This window comes from Sinocyclocheilus anshuiensis, unplaced genomic scaffold, assembly GCF_001515605.1.
Source record: "Sinocyclocheilus anshuiensis isolate Anshui unplaced genomic scaffold, SAMN03320099.WGS_v1.1 scaffold248, whole genome shotgun sequence".
NCBI classification, from domain to species: Eukaryota; Metazoa; Chordata; class Actinopteri; order Cypriniformes; family Cyprinidae; genus Sinocyclocheilus; species Sinocyclocheilus anshuiensis.
Window position 1 is genome coordinate 650,726 of NW_015555734.1, and position 26,677 is coordinate 677,402.

At 35.7% G+C, this 26,677-nt stretch overlaps 1 protein-coding gene and 1 pseudogene across 2 annotated transcripts in view; one reads left to right on the top strand and one right to left on the bottom strand.

The window, feature by feature from the left end:
- The window catches only part of LOC107673035 (DEP domain-containing mTOR-interacting protein-like), a 36,773-nt gene extending 13,368 nt beyond the window's left edge, over window positions 1-23,405 (bottom strand). The window contains exons 1-7 of one of the 2 annotated variants that reach the window (XM_016466464.1): window positions 23,032-23,405; window positions 22,591-22,690; window positions 18,112-18,290; window positions 17,231-17,354; window positions 13,288-13,466; window positions 7,986-8,168; window positions 3,311-3,448 (exon numbers count right to left, since the gene is read on the bottom strand). In XM_016466464.1, coding sequence (XP_016321950.1) covers window positions 3,311-3,448; window positions 7,986-8,168; window positions 13,288-13,466; window positions 17,231-17,354; window positions 18,112-18,290; window positions 22,591-22,676 — 889 coding nt within the window. In that variant the 5' untranslated portion in view covers window positions 22,677-22,690; window positions 23,032-23,405. Of the gene's footprint in view, window positions 1-3,310; window positions 3,449-7,985; window positions 8,169-13,287; window positions 13,467-17,230; window positions 17,355-18,111; window positions 18,291-22,590; window positions 22,707-23,031 lie in introns of those variants that run through there. The other variant, XM_016466463.1, reaches the window with a different exon arrangement.
- A 1,090-nt stretch (window positions 23,406-24,495) lies between these two features.
- Window positions 24,496-25,737, top strand: LOC107673005 (sister chromatid cohesion protein DCC1-like; annotated as a pseudogene).
- Window positions 25,738-26,677: the final 940 nt, after the last annotated feature.

Here is a 26,677-nt window from a genome sequence, read left to right on the forward strand (position 1 = left end):
AAACTGAAACCAACGTTGGGTCTCTCATTCGACACAAAATCAAATGTTTCCGTATTCGCGATGTATTTGAATGGCAAATTATTATTTATTATGTACTTCACTCGCGTTCTAATATCCACGTAAAACAAAATGTTTTGCATAACATCACGGCGGTATGGTGATAACACTTAACGGCACAGATTTTACTACATATTTTTTTACTACATCGTTTTTTTTACATATGTTTGACTGACTGCATTTTATTATGATAATGAACAGGCTGCACTGTCAAGGTTGCAATGCTTAACTGTGTGCGCGCATGCGGCGCTGGCGCAATCACTTTAATTTTTTCCTTCTAACAGTGGAAGCAACTACTCCTTTTAATCCTAAATATAATCGGAATTGTAAAAGTTTTGCCTTTATTTGTGTACATTCACAATAAAACCAAATCTTTGTGCTTTTGTAAAATAAGCCTTAAGAAAAATAGGATGCCGCTTTCTGCCGTCTTTTTCCTTTCGCGCAGCACAAAAATTAACCGAAACTCTGCATACTAGGCTACTTGTTGCACAGTTTTTCTTTCATTTTCTTAATATATTATTTAAGTAAAGATATATTTCTCGTATAGGCCTATTCATTCGTTATATATATATATATATATATATATATATATATAATGAATAAATAGGCCTACAGTTAAGCATATATATATATATAGCCTAGCTTTATTATGTTTTTCTCCGCTTGCAGAAGCACTGCAGGTGCGTGATGTGATATGATGACCATGTGAATCCTTATGTTCTGTTGTTTGCTGCTTTTTGCGAATGTTAAATTAATCCCCGGGAAACAAATGTTAGTATTTGTGGCGGGTATCCCGGTTCCAGATCAGCGTCGCCTTGGAAACGCCGCTGCCACACTGATCACAGAAGCACAACACTTGTGCGTGATGAGTGGCGCACCTGGAGCTCGTTCCCGCTGGCCATAAAAGCCAGGAGAAGAGACACCAGAGCGGAGTTGCAACGGAGCTCCAGGCAACATTAATGCTTGTTTCTCCTTATCCACAGACTCCGACGGCACCCCAGGAGAGGGATCTGCACCACGGCACCTCACCCCACGAGCACCGAGTGGAGACTGGCACCGAGTACCATTCCTCTGAGCACGTGTGATCAGTGTGTGGGCAATAAATCACCCTCCGGGGCACTTTCTATCAGTACCGAGTCTGTGTTCTCATTCACCCCGCGACAATATATATATATATTAGGGGTGTCGCGATATACCGGTATTGACGATAACGGTGATATTCAAATCAGGAAATATCGACATCGTGTTAATTTAGTGTGTGACGATATACCGGTATTGGTGATAACCATGATATTTAAAATGAACAGGACACTTATGATAACACGACACGCAAATAGCCAGGTGGCAGTATTGCGCCTTAACACTGACACCTGTCATACAAGAAGAAGACAAAGCGTGCGGCTGCACTACTCCAAGAAGAACCAATAGTATCCATGCCGCGGGTCTGCAGATGAATATATCTCAGAAGAACCATGTTCAATATTATCCAGACAGTAAGTTGCCATTATTTTACTAGTCATTGAATGGGAAATGTTACATTAACCTGTTAACAGCGGTTTCCTGTTTTCATATATTTAAATAAAAGGGTGATTCTTTTAATAAGTACCGCGTTTTCTTTACTCGTCTAATTTTTGTATTTGTATTTGCAATCAAGTCATGGCCAATACTGCCTTTGTGTAGCAATTGATTTCTTTGTTCAAATCTATTACACGATTAAAACTGATCTAGAAAAACTGAGCGACCACATTAAACTCTGTAAAATGTAAAGCTGGTCGCAGTGCCATGCACTTAATGCCTCATCTGCAGTCATTCTGGGTGCACATTAATACTGAATTAGAAGCGCGTTAACTGCATGACTTCATTGGCGCCGGCGCAACTATAAGTTAAAGAGATTAAAATACGGGTACGCAAGTTAACAGGTTAAAGTATCAGATTTGATGTTAATATTTATTCATTATACTGTTGAACTTGACAGTATTTTCTCTCTTGTTATTTCATAGGGAGCTTCAAAGAAGACCGAGAAAGCCAGAGTCTCAGGTCAGCTGTGACCTGAAGAAGAAGTGAAAATGCATGTGCCCTGTGTTTATCAGTATCCTTATGTTCATTGGGTAAAAAGAAAAACGAAATAAACAAAGTAAAAATTTATTTGGCTGATTCCCTAAGGTTTCTATAGATATCGCGATATATCGATACCGTTAATTCTTTTGGACACAATAACCGTGGTGTGAAAAATCTAATATCGTGAGCTCAGAAAAATAACCGAAATGAACATCCCTAGCGCTAACAACACGTTTCTGTGTGTGTCTGTACTGTATGTGTGTGCGTTTGTATGGGATAGAGAGCGGGAAAACGACAGCAGTGCTTTCTGTACATTGCTTGGTCAGTGTCATTGTGGGTTTTGGTTCTTTTGCTGTTGTAGGCTGCAAGGCCTGTTGAAACTGAAATCATTTGGCGAAGTGATATGGACATGTAAGGCCTGCCTGGAACTACTTTAGCCGTCCATTTCCCAGAAAATAATTGCACACCTTAGAACGTTCGTCAACCAATCAGATTCAAGCGTTCAACAGCCCTGTAGTATAACAAAGAATAATGATTGGATTTCGCCTACAAAATTTCGGAAAGCAACGGTGAATGTAACCACACTATTACAATACCAAGGAAATTCGGAACTATTGATCTACCGTGTGAACTATTCCTTTGAATATAATCTTGTTAACTCATTCTTCTGATACAAGTTAACAAGGAGAATCTCTGTCAGAGGGGTGAAAAAGTTAATGGGAAATACACGGCCGACGCCTCTCAGAATTACTGTCAACAAACACAATTACAGTGGAGGAAGGCCAAACGGAACAGAGGGAGAACTAGCTGATGTGGCTTTATGGCCTGAAAGCACACAAACAACAAAGCTAAAGCAATCCTTAGCAATTCATCATTTCGGATCATTTCACCTATGAGCCCACAAAGAGCAGCATGTGGTTACGGAATCTCAGTAAGCCGTCTGCGGCTTGACAAATGCACAGTGCTATCAGAAGTAGGGCCATTTGATTTAAGCAGAGTGTAAAAACAAGTGCTAAAGCTAATGCTAGTTGGCATGCTAATGTAAACGTGAAGGTTAGGAAGCGTCAAGACAGCAAGAAATCAAAACTGACCTGATTTGCCTACTTAAAGATGATGTGCGTCATTTATTGTGTTGAAATACCCAAATTAGTTGACATATATGGAGTGTTTGAGCACAGAAGGGGGCTTTTCTTACCAGACTTTGGGTTGCAGAGCACAGGGGGGCTGCTGCTGAGTGTGGGGCTGCTGCTATAGTAACCGCTGCTGCCACAACTGCTGCTCATACTGCTCCTCCGTACAGCCGACACCACCTTTATCTCTTTAGTGGGGCTCACTGAGGGGAAGGAGATTGAGAAAGACAGAAATAAGGTTAGATAGACTTGATAAGAGCAAGTGAGAGAGAGAATAGTGATCAGTTAAAATACACACGCAACACTTCTCCCAGCTCAAAATATCATTCCAATAGTGCAGTGTAGATAATGTTATGGAATGTAAACATCCAAACTGAAATAACAGTTCAGACGAAGGCCTAACATCTGTTAGTGTTCTCCTTTTAACATAAATGTATTGTATGGCAAAAAGCATCAAATAAAGAACACACATACAGGTTTATAGCTAGCTATCAAAATAGACATACGTTACCAGACTTCTAGCTTTATATAGGGCTAATTATAGATAAACGTTAACACTACCACTCTTCACATTTTTATAACTAAAAAAAATTTTTTACTTGATTAACTTCGAGTGCGATGTCAAACTAGAATGTGAAGAAAGAAATTAATATGTTAATACAAATAAATAAAATGTATAGAAATTATCAAAATATTTCATGTTCATTTATTCTTAGAAATATAAGTCTTTTTAAACATCAGTTAAATAAATGGCTAATCATAGGTCAACTGAAAATTCTTTATTTATTTACAATTTTAGGTTATACATTTTTATTTTAGTATACAACTAAATAAATCTATAAATATAAATAAGAAAATAAATTAATAAATAATTCCATCTTATTTTTTCAATATTTTGTTTATTTTGAGTAATATCATTGTGAAATTATAAATAATAACAAATAATTAATAAACAAATTATACTGTAGTCGGAAAAAAAACACTGATTATATTGCCATCAAAACATGCAGTAAAAAAGAAAAAGTGTTGTGTACTAATCTACCTGATTGGCAGTTATAAACCTTGAATTTATGCACTTGCGTATGTTTAAACAAAGGAACACCATACATATAGTACACACACCACAGGCACATGGAAAATTAGAGTTCATATTTTATTCCGCTCTGAGAAGAGGAACCAGAGAGGCCCAGTCCCAAGACACACTGAACTAACTTCCTCTACTGACTCGTGCTACTGAATCTACAGGCCAATACTGAAAAACACTTGATATGAAACTGAATCTGAGTTTACATTTACTGTAGTTCATTATTCAACATGATTAAGGGCTATATTCTAGCTCTGTCTAGTATAATACTATGTGTTAAAACACTAGCATGAATCTAAATTTTGTAAATCTAAACAAGAGAAAAAAAAGCAGTTTGAAAAACTGAGGTTACATGTATAATAGTGACTAATATTGACAAATTAACTAAAATGGAATATTAAAAATGGAAAACTGGGCAAAAGGGACATGTTACGCTTGCTTGTCTTTGCATGTTCACCTTTCACATACTTATCACAAAAAAACAGATAATAAATCAGATCCGGTGCATTAAAGGGTTAGTTCACCCAAAAATGAAAATTAGCCCACAAATTACTCACCCTAGGTGTCCTAGGCATCCTAGGTGTATATGAGTTTCTTCTTTCAGACGAATCCAGTCGGAGTTATATTAAAAATTGTCTTTGATCGCAGCCCTAAAAAATATCCATATTCAAAACGTAATAATCACTTTAATGTAGCTTGCGCCAACAGTCCTACACGGAAGCAGCTAAGTATTTACATATGTAATATTACATAAATATTTACATATTTACGAGGCATACAAAAACGCATCGATTCGCTACAGGATGCCTTTGTTCCCCCCTCCGGAGCCGTGTGAGACGTTTTTTTTATGGATGGGCACTTTTAATTTAACTTCTTTTGGACTGATGCATGCAACACCCGCTGAGTGGCATGAAACAGCTTGAAAGATCAAAGACAATTTTTAATATAACTCCGATTTAATACTTTGAGTACAAAAACTCTGTGAACCCTCACCTGAAAGCTCTAGTAAGCACACATAAGCATTCACAGGCTGTGAGAACAACTAAAAATAAAACTGTCAATCAAAATGGTGGATTGAAGACTAGTAAAAGCTTTTCGTAGTGTTCATTTAATGCTGTACTCGTCTGTCACAATAATACAATGTCTTTGAAAATATTAATTTAGGGACTTTTGCTTCATTGTGATTTATTTGTGCTTACGCTTGATTATAATGTAATGCATTTGATTATTTGAAATAATAAAAATGTATTACATATTTTATTAAATATTATTTTTTAAAAATTCAGTATTAAAAAATTATGAATTGATATTCAGTGCAGTACTTGCCTGTCACAGTAATGTAATGTATGTAATGTATTTTCATTTATGGGCTTTTTTGTCATCAAATATTAATGTATGCAATTCACTGGATTTATTTGATTTATTTGCTGCACAATGTAATACATCTGATTATTAAAATATTTGAGAATGTATTACATGTTATTAGACATGTTATTACATATTAAATATTATTAAACATTATTGAAAATTATTTTATTATTTATATAAAAAATTATTTAAAAAAAAATAAATCAACTGACACTAGTGAGTCTCCTTTCAACTTATTAGATGTTTGTACACAAATATGGCACTTCAAACTGAAAGCAATGTTTTCCAGATGATGCACTTCTTCACATGTGAGCTCACAGTGTGTCCTTTCAGCAACTTCCTTACTACATTGAAATTGATTTTGGTTGTCCTTCATTATCTACACGTGCAGCGCATCAACAGCAAATTAAAAATGCATGAGACCACATCCAGAAGTTCATTGTCTACCTGCCACTATAAATGACCACAGCTGTGTCCACTAAATCTTAAAAATCAATATCACAAACTACTGGGTGTAATGAACACCGTTGTGCACGCATTCTGCAGATTTCCTTTATGATCGTGGACTAACCTGAAAGGAAGCTGGTGTTTCCCCCCTCAGAGCCCTGTTTGCGCAGACAGAAAGGGCTGTCATGGTTCTCCGGTATGCTGCGACAACGCTCGTTCAAAAGCTCTATCAGTCGCCGCCGCCGCCGGAAATTCATCCTGAATTGGTAAAGCAGTCCGCCATCCACAAAATGGTGCTTGTTAGAAACTAGGGAGAAAAAATGAGAAATGCATAAAGAGAAGAGGTCATATGTCAGTTTACTGGGATTGAAGACGTGATCTGTCAAGCCACAATGGTCTAAAATCTAGAAGTGAAAGGCAAAAAAATACAAAAGTCAACACAATATTAATATTTTGGATTTTAACTTTAAGGCTTTTTTTAATTGAAGTAAAACATTTATTTACTATTAATTTCATTAATTGGGCAGAAGTGGCAAAATAGCAGAAAAAGCTGAAGTCTCTTCTTATTTAATCTTTTTGTGCTAGAAGCAGGAAAACCAGTCTAACCAGGTCTAAGTATGTGAGACTGTGTGTGTTTGTGTAAGAGGTGCACATCCCATTTTAGAATCCCATCCCATAATCCTATGCAGGAGTATAATAGAGCAATTCTAAACTCCCTTCTTGCATATCATATACACCTAGGATGACTTGAGGGTGAGTAATTTTTTATTTTTGTGGGCTAATTTTCATTAACTCCCTCAACAAGTCTGAAAAAATCTGTGGAGATCAGAAACTACAACCTTCCCTATTTGAATGCATTTAATACTTTGAGTACAAAAACTCTGTGAACCCTCACCTGAAAGCTCTAGTAAGCACACATAAGCATTCACAGGCTGTGAGAACAACTAAAAATAAAACTGTCAATCAAAATGGTGGATTGAAGACTAGTAAAAGCTTTTCGTAGTGTTCATTTAATGCTGTACTCGTCTGTCACAATAATACAATGTCTTTGAAAATATTAATTTAGGGACTTTTGCTTCATTGTGATTTATTTGTGCTTACGCTTGATTATAATGTAATGCATTTGATTATTTGAAATAATAAAAATGTATTACATATTTTATTAAATATTATTTTTTAAAAATTCAGTATTAAAAAATTATGAATTGATATTCAGTGCAGTACTTGCCTGTCACAGTAATGTAATGTATTTGAATAATCTTCATTTATGGGCTTTTTTGTCATCAAATATTAATGTATGCAATTCACTGGATTTATTTGCTTATATGCTTGCACAATGTAATACATCTGATTATTAAAATATTTGAGAATGTATTACATGTTATTAGACATGTTATTACATATTAAATATTATTAAACATTATTGAAAATTATTTTATTATTTATATAAAAAATTATTTAAAAAAAAATAAATCAACTGACACTAGTGAGTCTCCTTTCAACTTATTAGATGTTTGTACACAAATATGGCACTTCAAACTGAAAGCAATGTTTTCCAGATGATGCACTTCTTCACATGTGAGCTCACAGTGTGTCCTTTCAGCAACTTCCTTACTACATTGAAATTGATTTTGGTTGTCCTTCATTATCTACACGTGCAGCGCATCAACAGCAAATTAAAAATGCATGAGACCACATCCAGAAGTTCATTGTCTACCTGCCACTATAAATGACCACAGCTGTGTCCACTAAATCTTAAAAATCAATATCACAAACTACTGGGTGTAATGAACACCGTTGTGCACGCATTCTGCAGATTTCCTTTATGATCGTGGACTAACCTGAAAGGAAGCTGGTGTTTCCCCCCTCAGAGCCCTGTTTGCGCAGACAGAAAGGGCTGTCATGGTTCTCCGGTATGCTGCGACAACGCTCGTTCAAAAGCTCTATCAGTCGCCGCCGCCGCCGGAAATTCATCCTGAATTGGTAAAGCAGTCCGCCATCCACAAAATGGTGCTTGTTAGAAACTAGGGAGAAAAAATGAGAAATGCATAAAGAGAAGAGGTCATATGTCAGTTTACTGGGATTGAAGACGTGATCTGTCAAGCCACAATGGTCTAAAATCTAGAAGTGAAAGGCAAAAAAATACAAAAGTCAACACAATATTAATATTTTGGATTTTAACTTTAAGGCTTTTTTTAATTGAAGTAAAACATTTATTTACTATTAATTTCATTAATTGGGCAGAAGTGGCAAAATAGCAGAAAAAGCTGAAGTCTCTTCTTATTTAATCTTTTTGTGCTAGAAGCAGGAAAACCAGTCTAACCAGGTCTAAGTATGTGAGACTGTGTGTGTTTGTGTAAGAGGTGCACATCCCATTTTAGAATCCCATCCCATAATCCTATGCAGGAGTATAATAGAGCAATTCTAAACTCCCTTCTTGCATAATATCCCATGAGTCATCATGTTTCAAACACAGCATTTAGTTTCACATGACAGCTTTAACTTTCTACTGTGTTCTGCCATGTCAATATTTCAAAGACAAACAGTAGGAAAAATTAAATATGACATTCCACCTTTCACCAATTTAAAATAAAATATTGAGTAACTATGCTATCAATACACAATAAAATATTGAGATTTCTAAAAAACTGGAAAAAATATTTAAAACAAGCAAAATCAAACGGTTATGCCATGGGCAATCAAGCACAGTGGATGCATATGATTTGTGGTGCAGAGGAATGCAGATGAATGTGTGTGGGAGAGAGAGAGCTGAGCTAGATGAGCTAAACACTACCTCATTGTCTGACTATCACTACATGGCTAGTCTTGCAGAACAAGTGATTTGCCTTTATGCAAAAATTCTGGTCCATTTTCCGGCTTACTCGTGTAAAGTGGCCACAGTTTTCTATTTTATAGCACATTATAGAGACATACAAGCACAGAAAAATATTAAATTAAAAATGACATATAAATTCACAAATAAATATCAAAAGGCAAAATAAGAATGACATACATATGCACTACTGTTCAAGAGTTTAGGATCAGTAAGATTTTTACTGATTTTTGAAGTCTCTTATGCTCATCAAGGCTGCATTTATTTGTACTATTGTAATAATATTATGAAATATCACATAATATTGTGAAATATTATGATTTTCTATTTTAATATCCCTTAAAATATAATTTATTCCAGTGGTGGTGAAGCTGAATTTTTATCAGCCATAACTCAAGTCTTCAGTGTCACATTATTCCTTCAGAAATCATATCAATATGCTGATTTATTAACAATGTTGGAAACAGACGTACTGCTTAATATTTTTTTTGGAACCTGTGATCATTTTTTCAGGATTCTTTGATGAATAAAAAGTTAAAGCATTACAGCATTTATTCAAAATAGAAATCTTTTCATCTAAATGACATTCAGGGGTGGGTTCACGTCATATTCTTGATAGTCTATTATTGTTGTTGTTGTTGCACTGTGGGACACAAGGAACTAGGGGAAACCATTTAATTGCACTACATCACATGTAATATGTATGTGTCAAATAAAAAACCTTCAACATTTGGTTAATCTGAAGCAGAGCAAGAACTGTTGTAGCACTGATGAAACAGGTAAAAAATACTGATTTGTCTTTTCATTTAGAATTTCTATACAAATTAAATAAACATTGATTATTTGATGGACATAACTCAGCATTAAAATCTAGCTTCTTTAGCTCAAATCATGCAAAAAAAAACTTGCGTTTTCACTAAGCTAAACCCTCCACTCACTGAGTCCTCCTGAACAAAACTCCCACACATACAGCTGGGCACATTCATCCACAGGCAAAAGCAGGAAAAGCAGAGAACATACTTTCTGGTTGGAGAGATCACTGCCGTCTCCACCCTAACGGAGGGGGAATGAGTTCATATGTGTAATTTTTCATGCTTATTCGTTGTACAACTGTGCAGTGCAATTTTCACTGGCTGCGATACACTGACAACAGATTTACACATGCTTCTCGACACAGTGCAGTGCAATTCACAATCAAGCTCAATAGTGTTGGGCGATATGCTCATTAGTCATATCGTCAGCCTGTGAGATCGCCGATACACGATATTATCATGCTAATTTATTTAAAGGGGTCATATGACGTTGCTAAAAAAGAACATTATTTTGTGTATTTGGTGTAATGAAATGTGTTTATGCGGTTTAAGGTTCAAAAAACACATTCTTTTCCACATACTGTACATTATTGTTTCTCCTCTACGCCCCACCTTTCTTAAACGCTCGCTTTGAAAAGCGAGGTGTGCTCTGATTGGCCAGCTATCTAGTGCGTTGTGATTGGCCGAATTCCTCAAGCGTGTGACGGAAATGTTACACTCCTTACCATACTGTGATGCCGTTTCCCGGCGCAACGAGACAAAATCAATAAAACCCATTATAAACGAGACATTTGTTGCATCCAGTGGGGACATAATTACTGATTATAATGACTTATACTGAAATATTTTTAATATGACTGAATTTGTATTTAAAAAAGAAAAAAAAAGAAATATGATGGAACAACTAAGACCTAATATTAATTAGATAATAATACTAACCTGATAAAAATAACAATCGTCTGTCTAGCTATCGTCAAAGGCATCAGCCACAGGCGATATCTCGGACTATTGTCGCTACACGATACCAGGGGCAGTTCTAGGATTTTATCCACAGGGGGGCTGAGCCCTCAGCCGTAATCGATCGCGGATGATTTCATTATTTCGGGCGGATTAAAAAAAAAGTATAAGAGCATAAAAATAATAAAAGCAAAAATGTTTCCCCAAATATACTTAGGAGGCCATTTATATACCTGGGCGGCCTGCCCAGTAAAGTCTATGTGAGGGAAACACTGCAGTTATGCAACTTCATGTCAGGGGGCCTCTCCGCTGACAGCTAGAGGCTGAGAGGGGCCACAAGTGGCAAAATAGCAAGAGAGGCTGAAAACCTGCTTTTCCTTTTTCCTTTCATCTCTACTGTATCCTTTGCCCTACTGCTGTGGGCAAAAAAACAAAATTAATCTACAGTCAACTACAGTACAGTTTTTCACTGATTTGTTGGTTTAAAACAGCAGATTTCCCAGGATGCCCTGTCATGATCTGCTTGCTGTTTTGACTGTATCCAAATGTGTCAGCTAAATTCAAGTCAGGGCACAAACCTTTGTTCAGTTATGGTGTGGTTTTTGCTTTATTTAATATCTGCACGCCTATGAACATAATATAGAAAGAGACACTGATTCAGTTATGAGGTAGTAAAGAAACAAGAATATAGAACTGTGGAACCTTGGCAAGTGTGCATTTATTTAAGCTGAGAAATAGGATTGATTGATTCTTAATTTGGCAGGTTTTGGTCTGTACTTTTCTCGCTTAAACTAAGGCTATAAATTAGTGAACAATGACTTATTTAAAAATTTATTTTTTTTAATAAAAGTAATTGAATTAGTTTAATAATACTTTGTTATATATTAAATATAAGTACAATTAAAAATTGTGCATTTATTTCTTGTTGCACACCTGAAAAAATGTATCAGTTGCCAAAAAAAAAAGGAAATTAAAAATATTAAAAGGGGGTATATGCATTATATATAAATTATAAACATTTAATTACTTAAATCTTTTTTTAAGGCTTAACTTAATTGTGTTGAAAAGTTTGTCTCAATTTAATTTAATGTAACATTTGTGTTTTTTCTGTGCAGTGGGAGAGGTCAGAGGAGGCGGCCTGTAATGCCTTTAGCAGAATAAGCAGATTTCTCAAAGTCAGCAGAAATCAGACAGGAAAGGTCCTGTCAAACAAAGACACTGTATCAGACCCAACAGGGCTCTGATTGTGCTGCTGTGCATGTGACTGTTGTGTGTGTGTGACTGAACTGAAGGGTATATAGCTCTGTTCTATGGTAACCACTATTTGTGTGTTTGTGTGTGTGTGTGTGTGTGTGTGTGTGTGCAGGTTTGTATTGGGTGTGTGTATACATACGGCTGTGTGTTATGCATGGGAATCATTTTGTGTAGATGTGTTCTAGTGTGTCACGCTGTGTTTGGCTGTTGCCTGGTCAGAGGTATGTCCATCTGTTGCTGACCATCAAAGAGTCTTTCCTCTTGTTTAGTCATGACTCCACCAATCCCCCCATATCATATTTAATAACACGAATGACGTAATACTGCACGTTTACTTCAATGCATGTATATTTTAAAGGATGTCATGATGAGCAAATTAGACTACAATTCAATGGTCAAATAAACAGTATTGAAGGGATAGTTCACCAAAAATGAAAATTCTGTCATCATTTACTCACCCTCAAATCATTCTAAACCTGTATGAATTTATTTCTTCTGATGAACACAAAAGAAGATATTTTGAAGAATGTGGATATCCAAACAGTTATTGGTCCCCATTGACATCCATAGCATGGAAAAAAATATTATGGAATTCATGGGGAGTATAAACAGTTTGGTTACCAACATTCTTAATAATCTGTCATAATAGAATTTAAATATTTGGGTGGATTATCCCTTTAAGTTCATGCAGCAAACCATGAACTATAATTCAGGAACAATGCCATCTAGAACAATGTCAATCTATGACTTGGTTCAGTAGGTCCATAACTTTAAAGTTATGTTTAATTTAAATGACCAAATGAAAGTTTGATTTAATGTATTTTAGTTCTCCAAACTTTTTTTTTTTCAAGAAAGGTTTACATTTAATGTAATACAAAAAATGTCATGTAGTGTAACTATCAAGTAAAGAGTAATAACATATTTTCCATCACACCTTTAATACACGTGAGTGTATCTTAATCTTTATTTAAAGAAAAAAATTTAAACGCATTTTTATATAATCAATTATGTTAATAATTAAAACAACATTTTTATGAAATTTTAATTTTAATCTTTTATTTTTTTGTTTCATTTTTTTTAATACAAATTATGTTTTTTTTTGTAGTTGTTGTTGTTGTTGCATGCCAAAAATACACAATTTGAAAAAAAAGTATCATTTAACTAATTTTTTTTACAAGCCGTATCGAACTTGAAACACAATCATGAGGGTCTGCAGGGGTCAGACCACATGACTTTGATTAAGGTATGCGTGTATGCTGCAGGACTCTATTCTGCCCATGATCTCACCATGCTGAATGATGCCGTGCTCCAGCAGTCTGCGTCCCAACTGCTCGGCCTCCTCTCTGGTGGGCATTTCACCTTCCTGCAGGAGCCAGTCTATAAACTCTAAGGCCACCAGCGTCCGCTCAAACGTCACACCCTCCTCTTCACGCGTCTGCAGCAGGGTGTTTTCAGTGTTCATCAACCTGTGGAGCGGGACAGCGTACTTATTAACATGTAAAAAGCATTGCTTATATCATTAAGAGATCATTCACCACAAAACAGCAAGATTTGTGAAGAGATTTTCACATTTCATCAAAAACAAGGTCAAAGTTTATTAGTGCTGCTAAATACGACAACAAAAGAAGAGCAACAGAAGCTTCAAGAAATGCAACATTCTCCGCCATTCAAAGGCAGGTGCTGACGGGTCAAAACCAAATGCTTTCATGCGTGCCACTGACAAAGACACGCTGTTTAGCTGTCAGCACATTACCATAGCAAAATAAAGATTGCTATAAGAGATACAAGTCTTCAGATAAAATGTGAGGAAAGCTGAGGAAAATAAAACTCTCGCTGACTCTTCCACAATTTCAGAACTGATTATTTATAATAGAAGCATATGCACAGTAGATATTAGAATTGCAGGCCATTCGGGTCAAGAAAAAGAGTATGATACATCTGAAACAGCTTGAGCAAACATCCCAATGAGCCAAACAAGGGCACAAATGACTATCAGTCAACATACTGTGCCAGCAATATGAGCCTCTGTATTAAATGTTTGCCCTGTACATATTGAGACTATTCTTGCGCAAACTGTGATTTCAAACTGCTTGCAGTCGAGCAACCATATATTAATGACTGACTTTTGCAAGAAAACAAATGTGACAATGACCTAGTTTAAAGCCCCTTTCCGTTTTTTGATCATCATTCTTTTATATCTAGATTTTCTGTTAGCAGGTCACCATTTTAACCATATCCTGAATGCTCCACCAACACTGAAAGCCACAGATCTGGTTGCATAGTACGCTTGTGATGCAACGCTTCTCTCTCTAAATATCACTTAGTGCTGCAGTCTTGTCAAATCATGAGAAATCATGTCAGTACTCAAAAATAAGGGGTGGCCTGATGGCCCGGTCCCAGGGTAAGAGAGTTTTGGCCCAGCTGATGGAACTTTAATTTGCCTCATTAGGCAAGATAATGTTTTGAACACGGTTGCTTTGCAAAATCTGTTGAATACAGCTGATGTACCCCATCATTCAAAAGTTTGGGTGGGGTCGGTAAGATTTGAAAAAAAGTTGATTCAATTAGTAATGAAACACTGCTGTGTTGCCTGGAGACACACAACAGTTCTGCTGTGGCTTTGATTGGGAACTATTTTCATCAGCGAGAGCAAAACCAGTCAATATTTTGTCTAAAATGTAAAAAAAGTTTTATTGAACTTCTATAGTATAAAATCAATGTCACATTGCAATAGTGCTGATATTCGGGGAAACATCTTGGTCGTGTAATGTTGCTTACCTCAATCATATATTATAAATATCTTTTCTTTTTTTTACCTCAGTATGCATCTATAACTTTCAGTGTGTGCTGTTGTGCTCATTGTTTTTTTATTTCCTTATTTTCTTTATCATATATTACATTAAACTGAAAATGTTTTATGAAATATATAATGTTCAAAACTAATATAATAAATACTTTTTTATATATAATAACAATTTAAAGAAATATATATAAATGATTATTATTATTATTATTATTTATTTAATCAAAGTAAGTTGCTGAAAGACAACAAGTATATTTTTTGGGGGGTAGAGCCAGGTAAAATATTGCCAGGGCAAGCTAAAATCTGAACTGATGATTAAAGTGGAAGTGGAAGTGAAAAAATCTTTATAGTTTAACAGTGGATGTGATATTCAGTTCCCTCAAGCACTATTAACCCTTCTATAAAAATAGTAAATACAGACATTCTTTGTTTTTGTTTTTCTGCATGCATTTCTACAGTAGTGGAATTCTAGGTGGACGTCTAGAAGTAAAGGGATCCAGATGCTACTATATGTTTTCAACATCTACTACAACATAAGACCTCCATTAGGACAAAAGGGAACAATCTGAATAAACATCGAAGCAGGAAGTTCTTGGAGCTATTTAAGGGGCCATACGCCTCTTTTTACATTTGGCTTTAGTAACCCAAGCCCACAGTATAGATATACTGAGAACACTGGCAAACAATCCTTTTCAAAATCTCCACGACACCAGGAAGGCATCAAAAATACCAAGGTAGTTGACAAAGGCTAATCACGGTTGCTTAGAAATGGATCGCAAAACATTCCTGGCCATTTTCATATGTAGGCCTTAACCCATAATCAAACAAAATACTCCATATACAGTACTCCCAAAAACATTTTATATTTATACTCCATCAGCAGACTGAGCTCTTCAGCAATAATGAGAAGCGAACCAAACAAGCTTCCCTAAGAGCAAAGTCTGCAAATACTAACCACAAGCACAAATGTGTCCATGGTGATTACATAAAAGCACACTGGTGGTTTGTGTGACAGATGTCTCCCGCTGGACTTCATCTTCCTGTTATGCAAGAGCAGGACGGCCCGCAGAGGAACGTCTACAGTGCAGCAGGACAGAGAGACAACATGTTGCTACCTCGACCTTATTCTGGTCATAAATGCAGAGCAAACACAAGCTGCTATTGCAAGATGGGTAAACCATTCATGGCTCAGATTAACCTTGCTTCAACTAATTCAGTATTTCACTACATACAACCAAAAAGTACTTGCCTTATGTTTGATCCATTGTAAAGCTAAATTAAGACCTGAAACTGAACTGAAGTTATGAACTGATATTATAATCATCTTTCAAAGAGACCTTCAATAGTGATTAAACAGAAGTTATTTTACATGCCTAAAAAATATTAATACAATAATAATAATTTTAAAGCATAATGACATTTTTTTTTTAAAAACGACCCCCTTGACCAGTTTTATAAAAATCTAAGTAACATTTTACAAACCTCTTTATTGAATAATTAATCATTACTTAAATATGTTAATAACTAATGACTAAATTACTTTAGAAATTAATTTAATTTAGAAATTACTAGGTCACATTGTGTATTTGCTACTTTCTTAATAATTGTAATTAAAACAAATAACTGTTTAACTGTCGAGTCATGCACAACAGTGGATGACAGTACACTGTAAAAAGGAATTATTTGAGGTTGTAAATAAGATTATTGGAGTATGTGTTACAACAAGAAAATACCATTTCAGTTTTTCTACATCAAAACATCGTTTAATTCAATGTATTACTTACCATTTTTTTGTAACTATTTGTGAAATTGACTTGCAATTTCTGAGTGAAAACTGTTTTACCACCAATTTTATTCAGTGTACACAGCATGCTAAAAATTATTAAAATGTTGTTTTTTTTTAAATACCGAGGTCAAGACAGGACAAGTTCAAGACAAAAACAAGACTGGAAAACTAATAAAATAAAATGAATATGAAATCAACTTTTTTTTTTAAGTTCACTAACAGTAAACCAAAAGGAAGAATTTTCTCTCTTTAGAGTGTGGTTTTGTGCTGAGATACATCAGCAAAGCAACAACTTGCAGGTAAAGCAGCTACATCTAAATGTAACCAGCTGGAACCCAGCATGCTCGATCTGCTTGAAATCTGTTTCTATGGACACTGTTCATTTACCGGACAGACTCCAAATGTTCAAAATCAATATGTACAGACCTGTGTCGCACATGAACAACAACACAATCACATCCTAGAGAGGAAGAGTAGAAACTACCTTGCTTGGTCTTTAACAACCTCTACCTCAATAATGAATATGAAGAAGAGGAAAACATAATAATGTTAATGCTTAACAAATGGACATCAAATAAAACAGTAAACTATTAATAAACCAATAATCTCTCAGAATTTTAATGATGTATGAAAGCGCTTACTTCTCATATATCCGTTGGCCTCTCATAAAAACTTTGGCTTTGCTGTCCAATGGAAAGGTTCCATCGTCCTTCCTGAAACGGTAGAACAGCTTCATATCTTTGAACTCCTTGTGCTCATCACAAACTGTGAGGACAAACAGATTCAAAACAGGTTTGTTGTAAGTTAAGTGCAGCTAAAAAGTGAACAATACACAGGAAGACACTGCTACAAGCAATGGTTTAAAGATCAAACTGGTTTCATCGACAGTGTAACAGAGATCATGGTTTGTCATACTTTTGCACATAAAATATTAAAGGGAACATTAACCCAAAAATGAAAATTCTGTTGTCATTTATCTTTGCTGCTCTTTTCCATATAATGAAAGTGAATGGGGACTTGGCCTCTATAGGCTCCAAAATTAAAAAAAAAAAAAAATCACCCTAAAAATATCATAAAAGCAGTCAATATGACTTTGATACTGTGATACTGTCTGAAATTTAGGCTGTTATTCATTGACCTTCCCCCTTCAACGAAGCTCAAAAATGGAAAAAAATGTGTACAGTGAAGCCAATTGATGTGATAAATGACTTAAATTTCAGTCTGTTCATCAACATACTGTAGCTATTGAATGGCTTCAGAACACTTGTAATACAGTGCACAATTCTAATGAACCACTTTTATGATATGTTTATGGAGATTTTTAGATTTTTTTGGAGCTTGACAGCCTCAGTCCCCCTTCACAATCATTATATGGAAAACGGTGGTCAGGACAATCTTCATACAGGTTTGGAATGACATGAGGAAATAATGACAGAATGTTCAATTTTGGGTGAACAATCCCTTTAATATAGTGGAATACAAATATAGGAATTCAAGTACAGTATGTGGTGGACAAACCCACCATGGTGAAGGATGCTCTGGTCAAGAAGTTTCTGCATGATCTTGATGGCAGTATCTCTGTCAGATGCTTCTTTGTGCTCAATTAGCCAATCAATGATCTCCTTGGCCACAAAGCAGTTTGGGTAGGTGCGGAGATGATGCCTCCTGTCTTTGATCACCTTAGCCTCATGGAGCCGTAGGCTGGAAAACAGAAAATAAATCAGATCAACAGCCATCTTTCCACCTTTTTGGTGTGAATTCTCCATTAAGCAACCAGCATGAAATAACCAGCAATACAAAACCTGTAACTTCACGACACACTTTTTAAAACTGACCTCCATACCTACATTTACACAGGCAGTTATATCATTCCTAGGTCAATCCATGAAGATTCAGCCTAAAATGACTTTCTGATTTGGCTTAAAAAATAGAACAGATACGAAAACAGACAAATGACATAGAATGAGACAATTACAACATGGAGATTCATATTCCAGTCACCTAATGTGTAATGTGTTTAGACTAGCCTTGAGTTTTGTCAAAATTCAGGTTCCAACATGTGGCTTTTGTCTATTATGTCTTGGGTCCATATCATAATTGGATTGGATTTGTCTAATTGTATTCAACATTATCATTTGTCATTTGATCTTATGCAATAGTTTTACTGCAGCTTTCACTTAATCCTCTGTGTTAGATTAAGGAATTTATGATGACAGGGCCAAACCTTGGTCAGTTTCATTTCTTTTTTTCACCCAAAAATGAATTTTTTTTTCACCCTCATGTCATTTAAAACCAAGCCTTTCTTTCTTCTTTATTCTACAATGGAAGTCAAAGGAGTCTGGAATGTTTTCAACACCACTGACTTTGGAACAACATGAGGATGAGTAAATAATGACACATATTGACACAATGACACATAATGACAGCTACATATTCTCAATTATATTATCAGCAACAAGCAGTCGTACAGCAGTTGACACAACGGCATGGGGCTGACAAGTGACTGAACAAAGACTCACATGTCTGTAGCAGTGTGCAGCCAGTAGTTCACACCATTAAAGTGCACTTTGGCACTTTTGACACCAAACAATAGAGCAATGGGAGACATGTGTGGTACAACATTACCAAATAATAGCCTGAGTGAAATGTCAGCTACACCTGATGTATTCCAGTGGCATGTGGGTGACGTGTAAAATGAGGAAGCAAATTAATGTTTATGTGGTTTGCAGTCATATGGAACTAATGGACTAATTGGCTCGAATTAATGATCATTTCATGTTTTGTATCCAGTCATATCAAGTCATATCCAGTTAATTTGATTGGGATGCAGTTTCATTACCGTGAATGCAAATGAAAACAAAAACGAAAACTAAAATAAAAATAAAGACTAACATAACTTGGAATCTAAATCACATTTCACATTGTCACATTTCAACTTTCACATTGTTTGTTTTCCCACTAATGAACTATAAAAACACTGACAGCCAATCAGAATCTATCCTGCTTTAAAGACGTTGAGCATTTAAAGGGGTCATATGATGCGATTTCAATTTTTCCTTTCTCTTTGGAGTGTTACAAGCTCTTGGTGCATAAATTTTTAGCAGCATCATATGACCCCTTTAAAGAGGCAGATGACAAAACTGCATCATGCGCTTCTAATAAACAGAACAATACTGTGTGTTGGCGTGGACACTGATACAGTTATTGCTATAGTTATCGTCAAATATATCATTTTTAATGCAAAAGGGCCTTTACACCCCGCCTGCATTAAGAATGAAAATGCCATAACAACACAGGACTGTTGAGAAATTGAAAGCTGATAAACATTTTTAAATTATACCATTACATTTATTTTAAATTAATTGAAAATAAATTCGTAATTAGCAATTTTATATTACAGTAGTATTTTGGTAGCCCTAAAATACTAAAACGGAATACTAAATAAACTGAAACTAGAAAACTCAATCAAACTAAAACAAACAGCGATACAGGGAAAACTAATGAAAACTAAGCTAAAGTGAAAATAAAATAAAAATAAAAATGACCTTAAAAATGTAAAACTACAATAATAACTGCGTATAGATGTGACCAAAGGGAGTGATAAACTTTATATGCTGTTGGAAAATGTTACTCCACAAAAAAAATGAGTGTTCTATTTACTATTTTATCTTAAAGTTCATTATCTTTCTCTTTTTTTTATACTTCTGATTATTTTGTCCATCAATATTTTTGAGGAGGCACTTCATCTCCAGATGAAAACCCCTAGTGTATTCTTCTCATTTAAACCTGGCCGCAAACTGAACTTAATGCAGTTTTGACTACCAACAACAAACCTAGATAGGGTAAAGCTAACCTGACGGCCCGATACCTGAATCAGGTATGCCTGAGCTGGGACCGGGTAAAATGTGGGCCTGCTGTCACAGCCTGATTACTGATTATACAAACCTGAGTCAGCTGTACATAGCAAAGTGATACCAGCAATCTGCAGATAAAACTGGTTCACTGTGACCTACAATAACAGAACCAGTCCTATGATTCTGATATTCCCACACAACTAGGAAATAAAATCTTTCTCTCAAAATGAGATGTGATGTCTTAACCTCCAGGGGGTCTGTTAGAGATCCCTTAACATTATTATTATTATACGCACCTGAAACTAAAGCACATTCAGGACATTGAATGTGAAATCCTGTGAAATAAAACAGCTTGTAGATAAGTTTTAAATAAAAACCAGTGTTCAAGTTGCTAGATATTGTAATGCTGAAAAAACTACTGTGTCGTGTACTGGGATTCAGCAATCATTAATCAGATGCATCGACTAAACACCTTTCTGCTTCATTCACAGAACTTCACAGTTCACCGCAAACAGAGCAGCTGTCTGGAAAAGCACCAATCAGTTACATTATGCATAAAAATTTACATTGGTTGTGATCAACTGCAAACAAAAATATCCAGCAGATTCATAGAGATCATTCCATTAAAAGGGTGTCTTTTGTGTACCTTATGAACATATGTGTAAACCAAGACTTTAACAAAAAAAAAAAAAAACACTTTTACTATCTCCATCCATCCATTTTCCAAACTGTCTGCCCTATGTAGGGTTACAGAGACACTCTCAGGCTGTAGGCAGGAAAATACCTTGAATACATAGTACTTTATGTATTTTTCTTAATGGGATAGTTGACCCAAAAACAAAAATGTTGTCATCATTTACTTACTCTCATGTTGTTCCAAACATGTATGAATTTCTTTCTTCTGCTGAACACAAAAGAAGATATTTTGAAGAATGCAGGAAATCAAACAGTTGTTGGTAGCCACTGATTTTTTTTCCATACTATGGAAGTTAATGGCAACTGTTTGGTTACCAACATTCTTCAAAATATCTTCTTGAATTTTCATTTCTGGGTGAACCACCTGAATGACCGGATAAGTCCGCCATACGTCACTAGGAAAAAGTCTGACATTTTCACCAAAAGACTGATTTTGATTAAAGTCACCATGACAATAAAATTATTATTTTTGTATGGAATATTGCAGTGTTTTTATAAATGAGTTATCGGTGCACATCAGTATTTTTAAAAATAAATGTCAGAAACCTTAATAAAAAAAAATTACTTTTTTTTACATAGATGAATAACTCACAATTTACATCTATATTATGCATTTACAAAATAAACTGGATGAATTTTATTTTCACGAAATATATATATTGTGTAATGACAAATGGGTGTACCGACCGCCTGTCTTTATGTGCGAAACCGACTATATTTAAATCCAAAATGTTTAATAAAGGAGTAAAGGGTACACATGACACCCTATTCTGAATTCATTATTCAATTACTCGCAGTGCCACATTTGAAGAGATCTACTGATAGCGACGAGACAAACCAGCGACGTCGCGCGCTTGCAGTTTCATTCATTTAAAGGGGTCATATGATGTGTTACAAGCTCTTGGTGCATAAAGAAGATCTGTAAAGTTGAACAAATGCCGACAGAGTTTTATGTTTACGCGGCGAGATGCAATGCAACGCAACGCGTAAAAAGACAGTATAAGTCATTATAATCAGTAATTATGTCCCCACTGGATGCAACAAATGCCTAGTTTGTAATGGGTTTTAATGTGTTTGTCTCGTTGCTCCAGCCGGGACACGGCATCAACAGTATGATAAGAGCGTAACATTTCCGTCTCACGCTTGAGGTATTCGGCCAATCACAACGCACTGGATAGCTGGCCAATCACAGCACACCTCGCTTTTTCAGACCGATGAGCTTTGTAAAAATCGACATGTTTCAAAAAGGCGGGGCATTGAGGAGAAACAATAATGTACAGTATGTGGAAAATAATGTGTTTTTTTTTACTTTAAACCGCATAAACACATTTCATTACACCAAATACACAAAATAATGTTATTTTTAGCAGCATCATATGACCCCTTTAAATGGGAGCGTCCTGGTTTTGACGCGTCGCGTCCGTGAAATTGGAGTGTCAAGCCACACCTACCGTAACTGTTCTCCTGTAACGAGGACTTCGGCCATGCGCTCCAGCTCAGCAGCCTTCTTCTGCATGGTGTTCCCGATGCCGTCCATCTCTGACAGCCAAGCTGAATATAAAATCATACACGCAAATGTGACAAATCAGCATTTGGAGGAGAAAAACGCTGTTTGCGAAATGACCTGACACGCACAGCGTGCTTGAGTTTGTATTGGGTGCACTGAACACGCCTCTCATATGGCAGACTGGGGCGTGATGATTGTTATGACACCCTTAATATTTGAGGTAGACGAACTGCCCAGTTAAATGGAATGAGTGAAAACACAGCAGCATGTTATTATTATTATTGTTATTTTACATAAGCAATATCCGAAAGATTCAAATCAGTCTCCGTAATGTAAGAACATCGAAATAAACACGCAATGATACGAAGGAGAAAGCATCGTTTACCTTATTAGTTCCGATGCGGAGACGTCAGACTGATCCGAATTTATGTTTGCAGAGTAATAGCAGCGATGTCACTTAAAGAGCATCACTGTTCAGCTGACCACAGGTCAAAACGACTCGAAGTAACGTTAACTACTTGTCTTTTTGTGTGCCATCAAGTGCCCTCAGTCATCAGTACATCCAGTCAGTCCGAGGCCTTGCAATAAATTACACCGAAGCTTCAAACAGCAGATTATTCCTGAAGACAGACTCGGGACGATTCGTATTTTTCGTGCTATTGTGGATTGTTTACTGCTCTTCACTGAAAGCACGTTACTGCCCGTGTTGCAGGGCGAGTCAACATGACCATCCTCAGTCAGAGGGGGAGTTCACCGTGAGGGGCGGAGCCTAGAGTTCATCACTTTACTCCATGCTTTACTCCCAAATACTCACTGTAAACACCCAGCAAAACCCGTTTTAATCTAAGATTAAACTGTTTCGTACAGCGGTGTGAATGTAACAACATATGCTGATGATTCTTCAAAACATATTGGTTTAAACATTTTACGTTGTATTATATGAAAGTCTTGAAAATTAAAATAAATAAATAAATATTTGATTTTTACCATTCATTCATCCTTTTGCTATTTTTCAATCGTCTTCTATTTTATTTTATTTCATTTCAATTGTTTTATGTAATAAAGCACATTTCATAAACAGTGGTAATTCAAAATGCTTTGTATAGGCTATTTTAAAAATTTTAAATATTTTTTCGATTTAAAAAAAAAAACAGCCATATCAGATGCATAAGAAATACAATTAACAATAAAAGGTAAAATAAATTATTTACAATTATTTAAAATGTAAAACAAATAAAAAGATACATTTATTTATGCATTAGCATACATTTTATAGTCCCAGACCTATATTTCAAATTCTGAAATCTAAAAACCTATAATTATTTATATATATCAAAAAAGAATATAAATTATTGCATTTTTAAAAATTTGAAAAGAGTGAGATAAACATAAACCATTTTAATACATGTTTATTGTGTGATTATTTGTGGGTAATTATATTTATTTATTAATTTATTTTATTATTAAAATTACAAAACAGTCCACAGTTGTGAAGTCATATGTCCACCACAACAAACAATTTTGCCCCATTAAAGTTTTTCTCAAATAAGTGTACGTTTACCAAGGGCAACAGCGTCAATTAAGAGCATTTTTTTAAGATAAAACATGGGATTTACATGTATAAAGAAAACACAAAACGCCTTGGGGACATGATACTGTATGGAGTTAGTGTTCAATGGTTCTGCACATTTTTGTGAGCATCAAAAAAAACAGAAAAGAACGCGGCCAGTAAATGAAATCGTGTCATGGAGCGCCATCTAGTGGACAAGTGACGGTGACACGCTTTCACGGGTCCGCGTGAAAACGTTCATTGGCTCTTACTGCTGTCAATCAACCTTTTCTTCCGGACAAAATACTGCGGGAAAGTTGAGCGCTGACAACGGCACAAGCCTTTATGTTGAGTCGACTTGGATAAAACAAATTCTTACAGCATGAGGACATTAGAAGAGGTTCAAGCCACGCTACAAATCGCTAAAGTAAAAGAAGAAGACCTGCAGCCCGTCACTTACTGTCTTTCTTTCGGAGGCAATGTATCGTCGGGCGATTACTGTCTCATGGAGCTGGATGAAACACTTTGCAAACACATTGAAGCAGGCAAGAGGTAAGTTAGCTATTATTACTTCCTTTTTAGCTGAAAGAGCAACTTACCATCTCAGTATTATTTAGACAGAAATTAATTTCAAAAACATTTTGAGTCAAATTTAGTATTGCATGCTGTTGTTGTGGAATCATTCATCTGTCGTGATGCCTGGATTTCTCATTAGTCTAGTAATCAGGTGATAAAGACGAGCATGCAGTTCTATGCAGTGAAGAAAAGACGTACGCCTTGAAATTCGCGGACACGTCAAATCTGCTGCTGTTTGTCCCGGGATGTAAAACTCCAGATCAGCTGCCAGACATCTCCGCATCTGCTCAACTCATGCATGCACAGGTGACTGGGGAAGTCTTCCCTGAAGATGTGATTTTATCCTCTGTTGATGTGATTTTGTCCTCTAATAGCTTTTTGATTTCTCAGATTTGGGGGTTTTCAAATTGTTACTGGGAGCTAAGGCAGAGACCAAGGTTAAAGAAGTTGAAGAAACTTCTCATGGAGAATCCATATGATGGGCCAGCAGTGGGTATGCAGGAGGAGGCGCCAGGACTGAAGGTATGCCACTGCTGTTTAGAAGTAGTTAGCAGTTATTAACCTGTACTCAAAATATGTTCGATTTAGGCGTGTTGGGGTCTACATTTCCTTTATTATTTAATTACCAACACATTAACAGTGCTTGTACTTTTAAAAGCTTTGTCCAGAAGTGGCATCAAATGTTTTTCTTTTTATTTCATTTTTTAGTACTCTATGGATGATCTCCTTGAGAGAATACAAGCAAGTAGAGAAGAAATCGAGGCACATCTTCAAAATGTCCATGCTTGTGAAATTGACAGTGAGCTAATCAGATCTGTCTGCTTTAAACATGTAAAAATAAAATATTTGGAAAAGAGACCCCTAAAACCATAAGATATGTATTGGATATGAAAATATTTGGGAGAATTTGTGGACACAGTAAATGATTTAGATTTGTGGGGGGATTCTCAGAATTGGGGCAGACGGCCCGCATGTTGTTGCTGGTTATTATTATTATTTCATGTACTTATTCTAAGTCATTATTTAATAATAAAATAATTTTTACATTTTAAAGCTTGTTGTGTTGTTTACATTGTTTACGCTTTGATTTGAATGAAAACAACGTATCCGCGTGACGCAGCTGACACAAAACAGCATATGCAATTTACGTTCAGTGGATACTCTCCAAAATGGCGCTAGGGTGACGCAGACGAGACGAATTGTTGAATAAAGTCTTTTTTTTTTCTTTTGTGCACAAAAAGTATTCTCGTAGCTTTGTAAAATTACGGTTGAACCCCTGATGTCACCTGGATTATTTTACCGATGTCCTTGCAATGTTTCTGGGCCTTGATCGTGTAACAGGGTGTCCGCGGGTCCTTAAAAAGTCTTAAATAACGTTTTCCAAATAAAAGGCCTTAAAAAGTCTTAAAATGTCTTAAATTCAGATTCAATAGGTCTTAAAGGTCCCATGGCATGAAAATTTCACTTTATGAGGTTTTTTAACATATAAAAGCATCCAAAAAGCAGCATGTCATGGGACCTTTAAATATTATTGGTCACATTACCGCTAAAATATCTTTTTCAGTCGGACCTAATGACTGTTTACAATCATTGGACAGACCGGAGATTTTTTTTCTTCCCCCGCGGTATTACTGCGTCATCAGACAGAATTGCAGTAGTGGAATACAGGTTGAACTACCTTCTTTGTTTATATAATGTTCTCAATAATAATAATTATTATTATTATATAGGTCGAGCTACAGCTAGCTGACCAGCCTTCTAGCTAGTTTAAAATGTTTTTTTTTTTGTTTTGTTTTTTTTTACTTACCCGACTGGACAAATAGCCTGACTAAAATTTAAATGACAAAAAAATAACCAGCGAAGCATCGGAACGCGATAATGATTCTTCTGATTTTATTACATTCAG